This window comes from Anoplolepis gracilipes, chromosome 1, assembly GCF_047496725.1.
Source record: "Anoplolepis gracilipes chromosome 1, ASM4749672v1, whole genome shotgun sequence".
In the NCBI taxonomy this organism is placed as follows: domain Eukaryota; kingdom Metazoa; phylum Arthropoda; class Insecta; order Hymenoptera; family Formicidae; genus Anoplolepis; species Anoplolepis gracilipes.
The window spans coordinates 21,340,394-21,355,717 of NC_132970.1; the positions used below are offsets into that span (position 1 = coordinate 21,340,394).

General features: G+C 26.5%; 2 protein-coding genes across 6 annotated transcripts in view; one reads left to right on the forward strand and one right to left on the reverse strand.

The window, feature by feature from the left end:
• Positions 1–4,946, forward strand: part of Hrb27c (Heterogeneous nuclear ribonucleoprotein at 27C) — a 64,090-nt gene extending 59,144 nt beyond the window's left edge. The window contains exon 8 of the mRNA XM_072897145.1: positions 4,728–4,946. Coding sequence (XP_072753246.1) covers positions 4,728–4,741 — 14 coding nt within the window. The 3' untranslated portion in view covers positions 4,742–4,946. The remainder of the gene's footprint in view (positions 1–4,727) is intronic.
• Positions 1–11,695, reverse strand: part of LOC140668235 (uncharacterized) — a 29,325-nt gene extending 17,630 nt beyond the window's left edge. For 3 of the 5 annotated variants that reach the window (XM_072897093.1, XM_072897103.1, XM_072897073.1), the window contains exon 1: positions 11,492–11,694. The gene's annotated coding sequence lies outside the window, so the exon portion shown is untranslated. Of the gene's footprint in view, positions 1–11,491 lie in introns of all 5 variants that reach the window. The other 2 variants (XM_072897083.1, XM_072897112.1) reach the window with 2 other exon arrangements.
• Positions 11,696–15,324: the final 3,629 nt, after the last annotated feature.

The following is a 15,324-nucleotide window of genomic DNA, read 5'->3' on the forward strand; positions in this document are numbered from 1 at the left end:
GTAAATTCGATTGGGCAACCGCATAGTACACCTTGGATAATGCTGATGTCAAGGTATTATAACTTTCAAGCCTCATAACTCATGACAAGTACTTAATGAGAAAATACTTTATTATAGTTTCGAAAAGCTCTTGAGATAAGCTACAAGAATATGTAATAAAAAATGGAGTTTATTTAAAACTTCAAGATGATTTTTACGTGACTTTGACAACGCTATTAAAGATCATACTAATATTGTTATGTAATACACCACTTAAAATCCTAACATTTCTTTTAAAAATGCGTTTAAAAATATTAAAAAATTTCCATATTTTTGATAAATCCTGTGTAAGCCAAATTTGTAAAAAAATCATATTTTCTGTTCCTTAAAATCATATAATTTTTTGTATAAATAAAAGTCATGAATTGTAGAGTTTTATTTTACAACATACTATAAATTGTCGATTATAACAGGAATTATGAACTTCCAAACGTGGATTAGGCATATTTAACGCGGAACGATACTGCAAGAACGAATACATGCTGTTGATCGAGTTACTAATTTCTGATTTCCATCATATTTGCGGTATTCGCGGCAACATCTCATAGATCTAACAATATTCTGTAGCTAAATCGGAGGCTGACTCCGTGAAATCGTGGAAACTCCAATAATTACGCTCAAATGAGAATGGAAATTATATCAAACGTCTTAGTGTTTACGGTAAGGACTGCAGGCTGTTAATAGGAAGTTATTTCTGTTTACAACCACCCTTAGCTATGTAATCGATATTCATTCTTTAAGCTTTATTTTGGAAGCGAACGTGGCTATACATAATGTATAACGTTTAAGGGGAAATACGATCGTGTACAGAATGTGTTGTGCACAGAATACATATTTATCGATAGCTATATGGAACGAAAATATTTTTTACAAAGAATGTAATGTAATAGGTGTTTAACTCTAGTATATAATATATAAGCATCATAATACAATATAATATTTATATGTTTAATTCAAGAAGAAATACCTTTTTATCCGTCGGGAAATGCAGGAAAGCACACCAACTCGTTAGTTTCCGAGTTGGAGAATGCCTTTTATTATACTTCTGTCGCTTGGGAAAATGTGCTTTCATCTATGATACATTCATTCCTACTATAAGTTAACAGACTGCCATCTCTTTAATGATTGATTATGTCTGATTTTACTGTACATCAAGGGATTGTCAGAGTTTCTCGCTGGAGTCATACATAATCCGTACTGAAATTTCCGGGAGTTTATTTGCATTTATTTAATTCTGTATGAGATCTTGTCGTTTCTATCTCGTCACGTAACAACTTGACATATTTTAACCGTTATTTTCAGTGTGTACATTTTAAATATTAAGAATATTGTTAATATTAATAACGCCAAAAATTTTTTCAGCTCTGCGTTATATAACTCGAAATACATATTATGTAATAATTATTGTAAAATTATTATATGATACACGGTACTATTTCAATATTATTTAGCGTTATATCAGACTCTTAAGAAAATAATCTCATGATAAAGAAGCAAATGTTATATGTAATTATATTAAATAAATATTCTGCGCGGAGAGAGAGAGAGAGAGAGAGAGAAGGTCTACATATTAAACTTGGTGGTGAAATGTTTTTAGTATGAAAGTGACACATATTTTATCAATTAATTTTATATAAATGTAGGACGTTTCAACACTGACTTGTGTCTTTTCAGTCCCTTTAAAAAAGTAAAAACTTACATATGTAATGTCTAACTTAAATTAATTAACTGTCACAAGCCTTCGTCTTTTTACATTTTATACATATCTATACATCATCCTCTTTTCATTACTCATTCCTTTTTTTTGTTATTCACAAAATATCTTCCCGTATTAATCGGCTTAAATTCATTCATTAAAAATAAAAATTTTTAAATGATATATTTGTCAATTATTCATAATATTGATATGTAAAATAAATCTTTATTATTATTATTATTATTAGTTCAGAAATTAAATGTTTGTCAATTATGTCGAACCAAGTAACACACATCTTATATGTTTACATTATTATTAACACCGGTACAATGCACAAAATATTCCACCATCAAGTTTATTGTTTGTATAGACTTCCCGCAGAGTATATTTATATAGTTTTAACGAAACGAGCTAATTTATAATATATTTATTTTTATATATAATGTTCTTGCTAAACAAAAAATATATACATTTGTCACATAGATATATTATAATTATTAACTTGCTTTTTTTCACCTTTTTATTGGTTATTTTGTTGTTTAGATACAAATATAGTTCTATTTAATACATTGCGTAATGTACATTTCATGATTATATCATCAGAATGAGTTTTCAACGAGATATGTCGTTTCGTTAATAATGTAATATCAGAGACGATGTTTCCCTTTCCTGATCATCCACTGCACAAACATGCATTTATTCGCTTGAAAAGTAAATGTGTTATTCACGTGCAATATAGTTCTATGTAAAATTAAATAAAGCGAAAGTAAATTACTGTTATCGAAGTTTCTGAAACAACTTATAATGCATTATTATTCGAACTATTAAATTAAATTAAAATTAGATTAAAAGTAATATTTAACTGTAAATATGATACTTTTTTATTGTCAATTAAAAAGTAAAAAATCTCTGAAATTGTAAACTTTCACAGTTTTAAGTTAATACGTAGCTCTTTAGGCATTAATAATTAAAGTTTGTAAGAATTAAAATATAAAAATTCTCTTTAGGGATTATTTGATTAAACAAAAAAAAAATATAAAAATTCTAAATTAAAGAATTAATGATAAATATTTACATTAACAGATACCTTAAACCGCCGATGAAAGACAAAATCCTTCCCTATGAGAGTTAACAAACAAGGGAGTGAGCGAGGAAGGGTTTTATCCCTCTGCATACATCCCCATCTCGAAGAGAATAAACCTATCTTAAAAGGAAATCAATCTATTTTTTATTTTAATTTAAAATTAGAGATGGGTTATTCCTTTCGAAGGGCTCCATCCTTCAAGGGACTTCCCTGCGTTTACTTTATAATAAATATCTTGAAAATATATGTATATCAAGATTGAGGTAATTGAGAATAAATATCTTTTTCTAAAAATATAATTTTTTTAATATTTCAAAATCGCGTATCTCTGAAGAACCAAAAAAGAACGTCACAAAATTCAAAATGTGTATTACTAAAAAATGTAACTCTCCCACCATATGAAATAAAAATGAAAATGATCCGTGAGTAATTAGTTAAATACGTATACACATAGAGAATGGAAAGGCTTTTGGTAAATATCTCAAGAGTTGTAAGAGACCGTCAATTAAAACAAAGTAAACATTGATCAGCATCCTTAATCCTACAACATATGTTAAGGTCAAGGTCATCCGTGAGGTGTTCGTACTGTAAACATTCACCAAATTAATAACTCTAGATTTAAAAATATTTTTTAATATTTTAATTCTTATTAAAAATTGTATTAAATTTACATATATTAAAACTCGTATTTTGTTATTAAACTGTAATTATTAAATTGTATTCATATTAAAATTTGTCTTAAAATTAAGATATTAAAAAAATTAAAATTAAAATATTAAAAAACATTTTACTAGGAATATAGGACAAATAAGAGAAATTATTCAATAAAAAGTTAAAAAGATATACAGTTAATTATATTTTATAAATATTCTTTCTTTACTTTATAAAGCAAAGGAAAGGCTTTATTATTTGTGTTAGTATTTTACTGCCGGAATAAATACACACAGTTATTAAATTCCCAAAGAAGAGTGAGCAAGCCTTGAGCAAATATATACTCATCAATCTTTATCATCAAGAAGCATTACTTTGAAATATATTATCTTCGGCTACTATCATTTTTCATATTTTGCCATTATTCTAGTGTAAGTAATAAGACATTTTTCTCTAAAGTTAAACCGGAGAACGACGCTTAAGAAGTTTAAGAAGAATTTCATACTTTTTCGTATTTTTCTAGAATGTGCTTTATGAAATTTTTCATGACGTTTTTATCTCATTAGATCTTCATTTTGCGCCATATTGTATCTACAATCTCGTTGTTGCATTTAAGCATTTTGCTTTATAAAGATCATATGTACTAGAAACGTAAAATTTCTTTTTGTAACGTAGATAATAAAATGCAGTCGCTTGAGAATTTTCTTGGAGAGAAAAAAAAAAGAGATTAAATTTTATAAGATTGTAGCGACATTCATTATCTTTTCTACAAAGTTACGTTATTTTTGCATGTTTTTTTTATCTCATGTTTATTTTTTATTGATATGTAATATATGTAATGATCTTGATATGAGAATTTCTATTATTTGTTACGGAGATATTGTCTGATGGAGTACAGCGAATTGGTATATGCACAATGTCAATACATATTACATAATATTTTAGATATAAATAAACTAGAACATTCTGATATTTATAAAGTTTATTTTAAATATAGAGGCATTTAAAACAGATCCCATAAATTATATGACTTTCACTATTTTCATACTTGAGAATTAAATCATAATTTTATAATAGAATTATTATATTTCAAAATTTTGATAATCGCACGATTAGCTATAAACTTTACTTTATAAGATATAAAATATAAGTTTTTTTAAAATAAATCGTTTTTTGTATGCAACAACTTTATTATATAGATATTATATAGATTTATTTTCAAGAAATAATGTAACGATTAAAATCTGTCTTTAATAGATAAGCGATGGTAGATGCACAATTGGATTTCGAGGAATGTTTTGGAGGTGTACCATTGTTCTCCCAATACAATCCATTGTCAACACGTGTGGTAAGATTTTGGTGCTTTGCAATGCGATGGTGCATTGATCTCTTGAATGTGCATCGGAATACGAATGTCACGGCCAGATATAATGGACGCATACCAAAATTGAAGATGAAATACGAGCGAAAAGCTGTCCTTAATCCGAGAAATTACATATATTTGATGTATCTTTTAATTAAAAGTAGAAGGAAAGTTATTTGATACTAATAAATTGAAATTGAATTAAAAATTTCTATTTATCGTAAATATATTTAAAATTGAAATATCTTAGATATAACTTTACATTAAACTATATTCAGTATGTTTTAAAAAGAGTTTTAATTATTCACATTTAATATGTCATTCTCGTAATAAAAGTTCTAATATTTCTTTTTTATAAGAATAAATATCTCTTTGTTTTATATTTTTATTTTATATGATATATATTAATAAAAAGGTAAAAATATCAAAAGCTATTCTATAAAAACGTCCAATATATAAATCATTAAACGATATAATCTAAAAGTGATATACGAGAGGAATATTATCAAGTATGATGTAAAAGAAACAATTGTGTTGTGATTTACAATAATATAATTTTGTTCTTGAAATATCTGAACGCGCGATAAATATTGAAATGATATTTGATTCAATATTGATGGAAGAGTGCTTCGATACGATATTCGAATTTCTCTCGTATCGATTGATGCACTTAACCGAAGATGCAGCTTTGATGGAGCACACGTGGATGATGCTTTGTACGATTCGCTGAATATAATCTGCTCAAATAAAGTGCATATTACACTTTATTAGTAGGTTAATTGCGAAATTATATGCATGTAGTTATTACATGTTTCGATTTTTATGAAATAATGAAATACTCTGACGGGATTTCAAACACGAAAGATATTGACGTTTTAAAATTAAAATTAAATATGAAATTTTATTTCCTTTCTTTATATATATAAATATATATACAGAGTGAAAGAAACTGAAATTGCATTTGCTTGTACATATTAATAAATGTTTTTTAATTTTTCACAATCTTTCACAAGCTTTATACAGTGTATGGGCCTTTGTTATAAAATTATAATAAAAATTATTACCTGTCGGTGTACATAATAATTGCGCAGTAATATTGCTTTATACTATAATGAATTAAAATTTATAAAGCAAAATCTTGAATATAAATACTTATAAAAATGAAATAAAAAAAAATATATGTACTCAAACTTTGACATATATAGTCTTCTCAAAATGTTTTTTGAAAATTTCTAAATTTTTTGAATTTTTAACTTTGACAGAAAATAATATATTTATTTATTCTTTCGAGATGGTTCATCCGTTTTAACTTTTGTAATTTGAGTTAGTAATTTATACATATACACACACATGTGTATTAAAATAACCCGGCAAAGTCGATTTTTTTATTTATGGTACAGATATGACGATTTCATTTATATAGCGAAAAAGGTAAAAAATTTCAGATGTTATATAAATCAAAGTTTCTGTTGTTTTGAAAAAAAAAAACAGTAAAAAAATTATTCTAAAAACATAACTGTTTAATATTTGTGTCCACGGTATTTTATTAATTAATCGTAATAACGTAAATTTTATATACGCAATAAAAAAAATACAGCTCAAAAGAAAATAATCGTTTTACTATTATGAAATTATATCAACGTCTGATCGCACGTTTACTCCATTACTCAGCCGGTGGTTGATTGATGAAAAATCGTGCTTCGAATGTTTGTATCTCTCTGAAAGCGAGGTTCGCGTGTTTACTCTTTCCCGCGAGTATGGCCAAAGAGAAACGAGCTTAGCCGGCTAAAAGAAAAATAGAATACTCATGCGGCTGGGAGAAAAAAGTGTTCAGGACTTCATTAAACTGATGTTACGATATGGTACAGTGACCGCACTCACGTTAAAAATACGCGCAATATAATCAACTGGTACGCCGATAGCGATTACTTTGTATTTCCCGTATCACGAACCCAAGGGAATTTTCGTTAAGTTTATTGCAGATAAAATAATAATATTAATATGTAATTGCTTTTGTATACCCTTTATACGACATAAAAGCTAGATATAATATAATTTTTAAATCGCACTGACAATGAGATTCGATTATAATTCGAAATTTGCGCAGAGAATATTCATCCATTTGTCTTTAAAAGTTATAAATTAGTAAATTAATAAAATTACTTTTATATATCGTATGTGTGTGTGTGTGTGTGTGTGTGTGTGTGTGTGTGTGTGTGTGTGTGTGTGATATACATGTTCATACATGTTTATAAAAAATAAATAAATTTTAATCAAGCGGGGCATGAATAATTAAGGTTTAAAAAAGTGTTGCGTGCTACATGATCTTGAGATACTACAGTTATCGTAGAAATAAATTATGTTAAATTATGATTATATCGGGGAATGTTGCGTGAGATCGTAGCGAGGAAGATATAATAATAACAGTATCGCGTGCGCGTGTAGAAGAGGCTCAATAAAAAGGTTGTAATGAAAAGGAGGTTAGTAGCTTTTCTTCCGACTCATTGTCAGAAAGTGACTCGACTAGTAACGAACGAAATTCTCAAGTCACTTTGTCACTTGCCGTCACTTTGCGCGAAAGGTGATCTGTTTGGATAAATAATCGTTTTCAAACTTCCGTAATTGTAATTACGACGCTTAAGCCGTCTGTCTTATGGCGGCAGTATAGTTTCCCCGAGTAGGAATTCGTTCACGCGTTCCCAATAATTCAAGCTTTCTGTCGAACGGAACTTTCCTCGTATCTAGCACGCTCCTGAATATCGGCACAAACATATATCAAGCCTCCAGAATTTCCAGGGCGAAGTATCGGTTACTATCTTCTATAATGTGTACCAGGAGTTACACGAGCGAATTATACCTTCCCCGAATTGAACTTTAATTTATTAACTGAAAGTGTTAATTTTGGTTAAGTTTGGTAATAAAAATCATACACAACACGAACTACGAGAAAGTTTAGAAATTGAAATAAAATCCAAATTTAAATGTAGAATTTCTTTGAACGTACACGATTCTTAACTTTCTTAACTTTGTTATCTCTCAAATATTTTGTAACTTTAAGACTGGCTAAAGAAAGTCAGAAACTAGGCTACGCTATATTTTTCTACGCGATACATGATATGCTTTTTTAATGAATTCTCGATAAAGATTAATGCTATAATAATTTTTAAGCTGAAATAAAAATCCATAAAGTCAATAAGTTTTAATTAATCAAAGTTAATAAAAATTATTTAAACATTAGAGAGGTTTTAGAAGCATATTAGAAATAATAGAAATAATTGAGTAGCCAATTTGTGTATAAATTTAATTAGCTGGATCTCTCAATCTGAATATATATAAGTATTAGTTAGTTGTGATTGTTTTAATTGTTGCTGCCTTTCAATTATAACTTTTACTAAATACAGACCAAATAAATGTAAATAATGTACATTGTTACTTAAAACGATTCAAACGTAGAAAATATTATAGGAAAATTTATAATATAACTTTTTTAGTTGCGGAACATACATATCAGAAAAATTATATGTTGTGTAATATTTATATTGTGTAATTAGTCAAATATTTTATATATACAAAACATGTGCATAATTTTTGACAAATAAAACATACAAAAATGCATAATTTACAATTTTTATAATAATAAATATTTTAATGTCGTTATATTCCAGCTTTAAAATAAATGTTCCAAAAGGTAATGTATTTTTTATGTAATTTGTACTGTAAAATTTTCTTCGTGTAGAAATTATTTTTTGGAACAATTCTATAGAAATGAAGCAAATGCAAAAGAGCAATATTAAAAAATTTTAAATATTCTATCATACATGTTAACTGTAAAATAGAAAAACGAGAAAGGCAGAAAAAAGGAATACATTTGAATATTTATTTACGGTGTACTAGAAAATTTCTCGCATTCAGAATGTTTTTTTGAAAATGCCGACCTCTCGATAGGAAAAGCGCTGAGAACAATCTATATGATGTTTTTATTTATCTCTCACGTGTGCCTCTCTATAAAAATATACTATAAAAATATACGCGTCTCTATTAAGAGAAGTTTTTCGAACTTTATATATTTATTGAGCAATGTGATGTTGAGCAAAATAATTTAAGATAGTGATTCGCTCTTTCTAATAATTACAAAAATTTGAATTTGAATTTTAAGTATATAAAGTTTGTAAAAGTTTTCTCGATAACAGTAGTGTAGAATCCCTTGTGCAATTCACTCAGATCACTTATATGTCTTCGCTAGTTTCAATTTCCGAGTTTTCGTGCGCTGTCGATTATTGATGTAAATGTAAAATGACAGGTGAAATACAAGCGTCGGTCAGTTTGGCAACGGATCGTTCATGTATCGTGTGTATGTACGAGCTGAAGGGCGGGAGCTACAAATTAGAGTATGTATACACGCAACCCTTTTAAATTATTTTAACACTACTACCACATATTATCTCTGCTCGTTAGCTTCATGCAGATATATTCGCGCAAAATATTACTTGGTTGTTCCAATACCTAAATTTTGGTCGCTAACTTAATTCTCTGTAACCATATATCCTGATATATCCTGATAAAATGAGGATCGATCTAGTAAAATATGTACATATACCTGAAATGGGACAGAGTACAGTTTTGTTACAGATAATTTGAAAATGCGGGCTATTTTTCTATTACAGCGAAAAAGGAATAAAATTATGTTTTGTTACAAAAATAAAATCTTTCTTTTAGAAAAGTTTAGCGTTATTTCTAATTTAATTTTGTTTTTTTTTGTAATTTTAATTTTTAAATAAATTAATGTAATATCTTGATAATATGAGGCACAATTTATTGACTTGCTTCGTTGTGATAGTCTTTTTTGTTATTATGCTAATCTTCAACCTATCTGTAGTTATAAAAGGAAATATTCAACTCTTAATCTTTTTATTAAGAAACATTTTTCTTTGTAAAAGATATATAATGTTATTGCAAATAATCGATATCCTCACAAGCCGGCTGTAATAATATAATATATAAAATAGTGTTATATAGTATAAGTAAATTGAAAATATTCAACATTTCAACAATTGTTTTTTATATTTTAGTTATTCGCAAACTAAAGTCATTGAAATGAATAATCTAAGGTAAAACTTAAAGATTATATATATAATTTTATTTTCTCTTAATATTTTTACGATTTATGGAATGATTTCTGCTTTTACATTATTTAAAATGACAGAGCGTACGCTTAATCTCTCTCTTGCGACGGAATGCATGGAATTTTCAATTTCAGGATTATCATGCTGGGATTAATTCTCAGGAATCATGGTTTGCGCTTTTACCAAAAGTTTGATATTCTGACTTTATAAATATACTTCCGTGTTAAAGCGTTCTAACAATAACTGCCGCTTCCAAAACTAGCAGATATTTTATGAATCTCTTAAGAGATTATAATTTTAAAGTTTGTGCTTTTTTCACTACGCGTTATATATATTTCATTTTAAAATAATGCTAATATGTACTGCCATATACACAGAATATCTTTTGAATCAATGTCTATAAATTTGTAGATGTATTTATTGATTGATTTAAAGTAGATTTTTCCTCCGTCGGAGATTTGATAATACTTTACAATTAATTTTCCACATTAAATGATTTGATAGTCTTAAATAATTGTGTTAAAATAAAATTAATAGACATTTAGTTCTCGGAAAACATTTTATTTTTAACCGACTAAGAAATATTAATAGAATGATATTGAAAAAAGAAATAAAGAATCAGATAAGTTTTCGAGAATAATAAGAGGAGTTTTTACAAAAATAATATCAGATTAAATAAAATTTTATGATTTATATTTTATAAAATTTTATTTTATAATTATTTTTGAGAATATTTAAATTTATGAGAGAAAATATAATTTTTTTTTTATAGGAATCTTTACATATAGCTCATAGAAGAGATTGTTTTCAGATTAGAGTTTGTCATTTTCTACAAGTATTTAGACTTTTTCAGAATTTTTTACGATATGTAACGGCAAGGAAGACAAGTACGAAGTTGAGAAGCGCCATAATATAGATTCTAATTATTTCGTAAAGTCACATGACATGTCACCTGTTACAGAATCTGTTAAATTGAGCAGGGTTGTTTCCTGTGACGGTTAATTAGTTTGGCTTGAACATGAATGCTATGCGAGAATGTGTGAGAAAAGGACGTGGTATGACTAACAAGTGTCACATGACGTCTTCAATAGTCTTTATGTTCTATCTCTTTGTACTCTAATTAAATCATAATTATAATTGTAAAATGCACAACAAATTTTTCTGTCACAACTTTTCATTTGTAGAATACATAAAATGTGTATTCGAGAACATTTTTTTTCTTTAATTATCATAATAAATAAATAAATAAATAATTAAATAAATATATATATATATATATATATATATATATATAATATATATATTTAGTATACAATTATATTTATGAAATAAAAATATAAATAACGTAACTCTCAAGTTTCTTTAGCTTGTCATGTAGAATTCATTATAAACTAAATTCTCATGATATTCCTACATTTTAGCACAAACGCTCATATATATATATCAACTAATTAATTAAGTTTAGTTCTGTCACTTGTCATGTGCATTTTTAATTTAAACTTTGTATACATATTTTCTATTAAATATTCACTTACGTGTTATTTCTTTCTCAAAACTGTTCTGATAACGCAGAATCACTGTTCTAAATCTTTCTCACTGATATAATGGAATTGAAAAATCAGGTGTAAGCAACGAATGCTGCGTCACGATAGAAGCGACGAAAAGCTCGACCGAGATTCATGCTACGAGAAGCAGCATGCTACTGGCCGAATCATCCTCCGTTTCGCCCGCGAGGCAACCCCATTATTAGGTCGACGGCAGCGCAGCCACATGGAGGGTTGGATCACTATTACAAACACTCACAAGTTGGCTTGTATTCAGATTTGCTTTGGAAATTGTTTGAAATTGTCTTGAGATTGAAATATTTCTTTCTTGTTTCTCGTTCGATCATAATATTCAATATCATAAGTGCAGTTTAAAACAATCAGTTGCATAAATGTAAAAGTTCTTGCTTTAATTAATAATAATGATGATATTATAATTGCACTTGTAATTTTTTTGCAATTTTGTAATTTCAATCTTTCTTAAAATATTTTTTTATATTTAAAAAAATTTTTTATTAGTTAAAAAAAATATATTTAATTTTTGTTGACTTTATATATATACTTAGAAGAAAGTTTATTAGTATTTTTCATATGATAATCTTTTTTTTAAATTAGATTATGAAAATAACTATGTATGTTCTATTAGAATATCTGTCTGAAGCAACCATATAACTGTTAAATCAATAGGCAAGCGTGAACTATAAATCTTTTTATTAATTAATTTTTGCTCATAATTCATAACTAGAACATATCTACTATAATTCAAAAATATTGTCAAAGTGTTAATTCTAAAATTAATTAATTACATTTTAATTACAAAAAATTGTAAGCTCTTTTAAATTAGTTATTTTTTAAATTATAAAAACCTGTATGCTTTTTTATTATAGGTATACAATTATTCTTTTGCTCTATTTCCAATCCAACTATTTCTTTGATGTTTGTTAATAAATCAAGTTAATGACCAAGGATTTTAAAAAACATAATGTTCGATTATTCATGTGAAATCAAAAATATTGTATATAGTTCATAAAGTAGGAAAAATAACAAAAATTATAGTTTTCACTGTAACTGAAATAAAGCTCAAGATTTTAACTGGAAAAAAATAAAACAATGTCAATGTGTATTTATTTGTATTTTTTTGGTACATTTATCTTTTATATCTGCACGATTTACAAGGCTTATGACTGCCACTATTGCAAAGAGATTTTACAAAATACGTTGAAGGCAACAAAATGAAAAAGAATCAAAGAGACTTGTTAACTCTAAATGTATTTTAATGTGTAGGCGACGATAACTTTTGCTTGCGCTTATTAATATGAAAATAATATTATTATAAATTTACTATTCGTGATCTTATCAGCGTCGGTCATATTATCATGTAATTGATATTACTAATCGAAACTTTAGTAATAATGTTTAAACATAGAATAATTAAGTAATATTGCATGACACTCAATTTGTTTCATATGTTTTTTTTTAATCAAATTGTCTATAAGATATAAGTAAATTAAACACGAACAAGATAAGATGAATTTAACATAAATATTAGTTTTTTAGAATAGCATTTTTAATATGGAATAATAGAGCATTATTTAACTGTTTAGAATAGAACTTACGTAAATATGTAAGAGTATTTTTGAAATAAATTATAAGCATTTTTATTCTTTTGATGACTTCCAAGAAATGATACACATACATTGACATAATGCAATTTTTTATTACGAATCTTATGAATTTATTTATAAAATTCAAAAAACAACATTACTGCAAAAAGTATACAAAGTATACAAAATTACAAACCTCTCATGCTATAAGCAAATATTATATGATTTATATGTATATATAAATTATATATGTATTTACAAATGCATGGGGGAATAATTAAACAGTTCTAATTAATCTTGTAATTTCGTTATCAGAATTTCAAGGGGATTAGGGCGGGTAAATTTCTTGAGAATTCATTATAATTTGTTACACTCACGCGTATTTTTTCTAAATGAGCTAAAATTTAATTTTGTTTTATTCCTAGCACTAATTTATATCGTTTAGATCTAGTTTATCCAATTTACGCGTAGTGTACAATTTAGTAATATAAATAGTTTTTCATTAATTTAGTGAGAATTAGAGAGAAATACATATTTTAGAGACTACGCAAAATATATCTAAATCACTTTCTTTTAATGAAAATTTTGTTAACTGTCATTTTTTTTCAAAGTTTCTGAAAATTCTCAATTGTATATAGATAAATGGGGAAAAAATAATTATAAAATTAAAAATGTAGTTAAATAAAATTTATTTTGAGTTAAGATTTTTAATTGTTTAAATTATTAAGAAAAACAAATATTTATAAAATATATATATAATAAATATATATAATAAAATATATATAATAAAATATATTATAATTATCTAGTTTACAAATCAACTTTAATTAACTATCGTAACTATACATATCGTTGGTCTTATAAGCGTAGGTGTGTATGCCCAATTAAAGAAAAATGAGATAATAAATTGAGAAATTAATACAGAAATATTTAAATTCTTCTGTATCTTATATATCAAATGTGAATTTTTTTAAATCGGTTTTTCTTATTTCTACAAAGTTCTCTAAAGATTTCCAGTTTACGACCTATGTTATAAAATCCTCCATGTTATATTTAAGTAATATTAAAAAGGTTAATACGAACTTTTAAGCACTGGTGCACGTGCTATAAAGTACCTGTCTACCTTTGGCCGAGAAAGGCTTTGAGTTAAGGTTAGAACTAATATTTATTAGGGGATCAGTTTGCTACGAAGAGTGAAAGATATATTACGATAAATATATGATAACTTTTTTTTATAACACGTGCGCCAATCTTTAAAAGTTTGTATTGATTTATCATCTGTTTGGATTTGTTCTAAAATAACAAGCTGAAAATTATTTTTTATAAATGTACATAATATTGATTGTATATTCTGTGAAGATTGCTACCAGTTTTTTTATTTATTTAAACATTAATTGTTTGAAATTGTCAGTTTTATCATTGATAAAGCTTTTAGAATCAGGAACTTAATTATTGTGATTTTCAATTTGATGAAATATGCTTTCTTAGAATATTACTACGCAATTTCAATATTATTAAAACGATACGCACAATTTTCCTTGTTTGAAGATTGTTTTAGTGCAATTTCTCATTGTTGAATTAACTCATCGTAAAACTAAATTTTCCAAGCGCTAAATTTCGTATCAAAGCAAATAATTTTAGTAGATAGTCGTCAAAGCTTTGAAAGATACGGATGCCATGATTATTACGAAACAAGGAATACTGAAAAGGATATATTGAAGTAGAATATACTGATCACAATAAATAATGCTTTGCAATATTTTGCCCCTTTTTGCGCGCGCAGTTATATATCACTGCAAAATATGCCCGTGAGCTTGTGTAAGTTCAATTCCTGCAGCCTGGCATTGCGAATGATTTATATCCAAAGCGTGCAAGTACACAATGGGAGCACTTGTAAAGAGAGAAATCTATTCTTACATTAAATAAAGCCAGATTGTCTTCACAAATTGTTACAAAAATAAATTATAAGTATATGTATATTAAAAAAATAGGTTTTAATTAATAAAATTTAGTAGTCATATTCAATACGTATTTGATATATTATTCTTAAATTGCATTTCCAACACACATGACACATGTTGAATGTTATAAAAATAATTTAACCTTCAAAAATATACTATAAACAGAAAGATTTTTCATAGTTTCATAGTTTCGTCTTTAATGTTATAAATATGTATATATTTGTATTTGTTTTACAATATTTTTATGTTTATTCTAAAC